Source organism: Pseudophryne corroboree, chromosome 2 (genome assembly GCF_028390025.1).
Source record: "Pseudophryne corroboree isolate aPseCor3 chromosome 2, aPseCor3.hap2, whole genome shotgun sequence".
Lineage (NCBI taxonomy): Eukaryota > Metazoa > Chordata > Amphibia > Anura > Myobatrachidae > Pseudophryne > Pseudophryne corroboree.
Window position 1 is genome coordinate 31,120,974 of NC_086445.1, and position 6,000 is coordinate 31,126,973.

General features: G+C 42.8%; 1 protein-coding gene across 1 annotated transcript; it reads right to left on the bottom strand.

The window, feature by feature from the left end:
- Positions 1-448: 448 nt before the first annotated feature.
- On the bottom strand, positions 449-5,007 carry LOC134989691 (odorant receptor 131-2-like). Its single transcript, XM_063950623.1, has 2 exons — positions 4,568-5,007; positions 449-1,385 (listed from the first exon to the last, which is right to left on the bottom strand). The coding sequence occupies exons 1-2, from the start codon at positions 5,005-5,007 to the stop codon at positions 449-451; spliced, it is 1,377 nt and encodes a 458-aa protein (XP_063806693.1).
- Positions 5,008-6,000: the final 993 nt, after the last annotated feature.

Genomic DNA, 6,000 nt, shown 5'->3' on the forward strand with positions numbered 1-6,000 from the left:
ACATTTATCAAGACTTGGAGAGTGATAAATTGCCCGGTGATAAAGTACTAACCAACCAGCTCCTAACTGCCATGTTACAGGCTGTGTTTGAAAAATGACAGTTAGGAGCTGATTGGCTGGTACTTTATCTCTGTGCAATGTCTCACTCTCCAAGGCTTGATAAATCTGGGCGATAGTTTTTATTAGGATGTGTTATCTATTGCACAATATAATGCACAATACAAGAAGTAGATGCAAAATGCACTTTAGGTGACGCCTCCATCAGCTCTATATGATGAAGGTGAGAGTTGGGGACTTCTGCAGAACTGGAAAGCCAGTCTATGACTGAAGCAGTGAGAGATGTCCAGCACATTTCTATAGAGAGCCATGCTGGTCTGAGGGGGGTCACTATTACACTATATGTGGGTGATTATGTATTATTATCCTACACATGGTGTAATTCATGTTTTTAAGCTTTGCAGAGCAAATATTTTTTCATGCGATGGCGGAAGAGCTCATCTCTTATTCCATATATAAGGGGGCAGAGGAACCTTGGTAGACACATGAAGAAGCAAAAGTTAATGATTGGTAATAAGGCAACATACTCTTTCAGTACCACATCTAAAATGCCATAGCTGAAAGCCGTCATACATAGCATCAGCTGAAACGCGTGGAGCATGACCGTTTTTCCAGCCTTGAAAGCAGAAGACTTTCCTGAGTCAATCTTAAAAGCAACCATGGTAATCTTGATGTAGGTGAATATGATGATCAGCCCCACCAAGGAGAAAGTCAGGGAGTAAGTGAAGAGTCTTATGGAGCTTTGCACTGAGGTTATGGTTAGTCTGGTACGGCTGCAAGTCACATAAAGGGAGAAAAATTCCTTATCTACAGATGTGGTTAGAACAATCAAATCAGCGACATTAGGTATAAGCCCAATTGTCCATATTATACCGATGGCAATCCCAGTTCTGTGTAAGGTGCAGATCTCTCCGTGTCTCAGTGAGAAACATACGGCCACATAGCGTTCCAAGGACATGACGGCAAGGTTGTATGGTGTGACCTTCATAGAGGTAGAAGACACAGTGACTAAAACGTAACACAATGGTACAGAGAAGGTGATTGGATAGAAAGAAGTATAAAACAGGAAAATACTGAAGAGAAGGTAAACTAAGTCAGTGATGAGCATGTGGGCAAACAGGAGGTAGCGGGCTTCTTCTCGGGCGTGGATTTTGGTGAAGTAGATGCTCAGCATAAGTATCATCACCAACACGAAGAGGACAAAACATATCATCGTTATTCCTAAAAGGCTCAATCTCATAATCTCGTGGTTGCTGTAACCGGACACCTGGGTTATGTTGGGCCGGATATCTGTAATGTTCATCATAACGGGAGGATAGAGGCTCATTCTGCAATAGAAAAATGAGTGCAAATTATTCCAGAGAAATTATTCCAATTGCAGAAACTATTTTATATTTGAGGTACTGTACAACTCTCAGCTTAATTATATCATTTTACTCATCTATTCCATTGCACATAAACTACAGAATTAGAGATGTGCACTGGACCCGATGATTCGGATTTGGATTCGGCGGCAGGATTTGGATTTGGATTTGGATTTGCCAAACATCCATGGGTTTGGATTTTTTTTTTTTTTTAGATTGTCAAAAACACCAAACTCACATAATTTTTGCATTTTTGTTGTCCCTGGAGTATTATTAACCTCAATAACATTAATTTCCAGTCATTTGCAGACAATTTTGACGACCTATAGCTCACAATGTTGTTTTCATCCACTTTAGGTCAAAGTCTGCAGCGAGCTGGCTGGTTACTTACTACTAGGCGACAGAGCAGCGGCACAAACAGACGGCAGTTTGTAGCATATCTATGAAACACTGCCACACAGCAGTGGGATAAATGAACGGTGGTGCAAGATGGAATTGACCTTGGGCCCTCCCACCCACCCTTATGTTGGATATTAAACAGGACATGCACAGTTTAACAAACCAATCACTTCAGTGATAAGGACTGCCACACTTGTGGCTGAAATGATTGGTTTGTTTGGGGGGGGGGGAAACAAGCTACCAATTGCCTTAAAGCAACAGCTGTACAGTGTCTAGAAGATGTAATCACCACTGCCATCCTCACCCTCATCAGTGTGTACATCATCATCATACAATATTAATTAGAGATGAGCGGATTCGGTTTTACTCGGTTCTCAAAACGACATCTTATTGGCTCACGGATGTCACGTGTTTTGGATAGCCAATAAGATTCGGTTTTGAGAACCGAGTAAAACCGAATCCGCTCATCTCTAATATTAATTCCTCACCGCTGGAATCCACCATTACAGATGTCTCTGTATTTCGATGTAGTTGCTGGGAAAGGTCTTCTTGATGGAATTTCCAGTTCATTTTGATGAACATCATCTTTTCCACATTTTGAGGAAGTAGCCTCCTACGCCATTCCCTCACAAGGTTCCCAGCTGTGCTGAAAACTCTCTCTGAGTACACACTGGAGGATGGGCAGCTTAAGTAAATACAAAACCAGTTTGTACAAGGACCTCCATATTTACTTTTTTTACTTCCAGTACACGAAGGGACTCTGGCCCTCCTTTCCGAGTTGATCGCTCGCTAGCTGCTTTTAGCAGCAGTGCAAACGCTAGCCCGCCGCCCTCTGGGAGTGCATGTTAGCTTAGCAGAAGTGCGAACGAAAGGTTAGCAGTTCTGCTACTAAAAAATTTCATGTAGTTTCAGAGTGGCTCAATACTTACTCCTAGCTTGCGATGACTGCAGTCTGTTTAGTTCCTGGTTTGACGTCACAAACACGCCCTGCATTCGGCCAGACACGCCTCCGTTTCTCCAGCCACTCCTGCGTTTTTATCAGGCACGCCTGCGTTTTTTAGCACACTCCCGAAAAATGGTCAGATTCCGCCAAGAAACACCCCTTTCCTGTCAATCACACTACGATCACTCGAGCGACTGAAAAGCTTCGCTAGACCTTGTGCATAGTTTTGTGTAAAAGTACTTAGCACGTGCGCGCTGCGTACCATGCGCATGCACAGAAATGCCGATTTTTAGCCTGATCGCTACGCTGCGAAAAACGGCAACGAGCGATCAACTCGGAATGAGGGCCTCTGTGACATGCCTACTTTTACAGTGAAAATAATCCTACACCATTCTTTGGATGGTGACCGTATCAAATGGAGTTATGGTAGAGGTGTCACTAATACTTGGAAATTCATCTAGACCCGAACTGATGTCAAAATGTTGTTTTGACTGATCTGCATCACTGTTCATGAATGTTGGGAGGGTACACAGGTGCTATTGAGACCTTGTAATAGAGTTTGTACACTAACTCTGAGATATAGTGAAAGCACAATACACATTTATTGTTTGATCATTTTATTGGGAAATATTTCAGTACTACACACAGCGAGCCATTAGAGTACTAGTATTATCACATTATATATAATGACATCTGGAATCTTGCCTTAACGATCCCATACTTTAAATCCTGGGAGGGATTAGAATATTTTGGACGTTTATTTTAGGAGTCTCTTTAGTAGTAAAAAACGCGAACTACAGATATACAGGAACTATATACTCCTAACACACTCTTGACTATCTACAAATTTTGATAGTAACATATGAGCCAATCCGGTGACATCTAGTGCGCAGCATTTTCATTTTTAATCACGATTTCCTTTCTATTTACACTATTCTATTTTCCTCTTAATGGGGGTCATTCCGAGTTGTTCGCTCGCAAGCTGCTTTTAGCAGCTTTGCACACGCTAAGCCGCCGCCTACTGGGAGTGAATCTTAGCTTATCAAAATTGTGAACGAAAGATTAGCAGAATTGCGAATAGACACTTCTTAGCAGTTTCTGAGTAGCTCCAGACTTACTCGGCAACTGCGATCAGTTCAGTCAGTTTCGTTCCTGGTTTGACGTCACAAACACACCCAGCGTTCGCCCAGACATTCCTCCGTTTCTCCAGCCACTCCCGCGTTTTTCCCAGTACGGCAGCGTTTTTTCGCACACACCCATAAAACGGCCAGTTTCCGCCCAGAAACACCCACTTCCTGTCAATCACATTACGATCACCAGAACGAAGAAAAAACCTCGTAATGCCGTGAGTAAAATACCTAACTGCATAGCAAATTTACTTGGCGCAGTCGCACTGCGGACATTGCGCATGCGCATTAGCGACTAATCGCTCCGTTGCGAGAAAAAAATAATGAGCGAACAACTCGGAATGACCCCCAATATTCGCTGGTTTTAATACATATCATAATAAAAGTTATATTTTAATACAAGATTGTGTGCACCACCATAGGGCATTTCGAACCCTTTCTCCTTCTTTCTCCTGTAGATTTACTTTGCCTGTGGTAGCACCCCCCAAACAGTTTGGAATAACACTAACGTGTTTTTGATAATATAAATGGGGGTCATCTATTGAATATAAATTAACTTGTGTGACCAGTACTACAGTAACCTGATCTACATCCCCACAAGGTCTTTTGGTAAAAAAAAAAAAATCTTGCTTTTTTTGGAAGAAACTGAAGGAGGAGACATCACTTGAGCTGCCAACTTGCTCACCAGGAGCTCTTTGCATCTCTTAAGATCTGTGTCAGTGGGAAAGAAAGACACAGCATATGACTTGAACCTAGGATCCAGCACGGTTGCCAAAATGTAGTGATCTGATTTCAAGATATTGGCAACCCTTGGATCCTGGCAAAGCGAATAAAGGACTTGATATACAAGTCCGGCATGTTTTGCGGATTTGTCTTGTTTTATTTCCTCCTTCAGTTTCTTCAGTTGTTTTTCCAAAAGCTTAATTAGGGGAATCACCTGGCTCAAGCTAGCAGTTTCGGAACTCACTTCACAGGTGGCTACTTTGAAGGGTTTGAGCACCTTGCACAAGACAGAAATTACTTTCCACTGTGCTGGGCTAAGGTACATACCACCCGCTCCTCCCACAAAGGCATGGCTTGTTGTATAGCTACGAATGGCTTTCTGCTGTTCCTCCATCCGCTGAAGCATATAAAGGGTGGAGTTCCACCTTGTTACCACCTCTTGCTTCAGTTGATGGAAGGATAGATTAAACTGTTCTTGCAGGTGCTGCAATCTCCTGCATGCTGTTGCAGAATGCCGAAAATGCCCCAAAATCTTTCGGGCCACAGACAGCATCTCTTGCACGCCCCTGTCATTTAAAAAAAACCCTGAACCAACAAGTTGATTGTGTATGCAAAACTGGGGATGTGTTGGAATTCACCCAGCTGTAATGTTTCATGATATTAGTGTCATTATCCAAAACTTCAAAACCTGAAGAGCATCCAAGTGGGGTAAGCCATGTTGCTATGACATCCCTTAGTTTTTCTAAGAGGTTGTCAGCGATATGCCTCTTAGTAAAGCCGGTGATACACATAGTAGCCTGCCTTTGAATGAGTTGGTGATGTTTGCAAGATAGTACTGCTGCTGATGAAAGTGATTCACCCACCCAATGGGCTGACACAGTCATATAATCTTTAGTTGCCCACTCCCGCTTGTCCACATATCTGTGGTTAAGTGGACACTGACTACAATGGCATGTTTTAGGCCGTGAACGAGGTTTTTCTTAACGACCTGGTACAGCCAAGGAATGGCTTTTCTGGTAAAATGGAACAGAGATGGGATTTGGTACCAGGGAATATTAACTGCATAAAACCCACTGAATTTATGGCAGATATTGGATGCAGATCTGTTACTATCCAAGCAGTCATGGCGTCAGTGATATGCTGTGCGACGGAGTCAAAACTGACATACTTGTTTCTCCTTGTCAAGCATTGTTGAACTGTCAATTGTTTTTTGGAAATACTACTAGTAATAGCAGTTTTCTTGGTCCACATCTGGGATGATGAACTACCCTCAGCAGCAGCAGCAGAACCAGCAGCAGTAGGCCTTGTGCTCAAGGATTCTTCTGCGGAATCCTGGAAAGGGGAGGATTCACCTAGTATTAACAAATTGGTTTCAGGACCATCTCTG

What these genes read in the sequence shown, in the direction of transcription:
- LOC134989691 (XM_063950623.1), bottom strand. Translation starts at nt 5,007, where the DNA reads ATGGAGGAACAGCAGAAAGCCATTCGTAGCTATACAACAAGCCATGCC. An exon ending in AAAGAGCTCCTGGTGAGCAA is followed by an intron (nt 1,386 to 4,567) that starts GTTGGCAGCTCA and finishes TTTCTATTGCAG; the next exon opens with AATGAGCCTCTATCCTCCCG.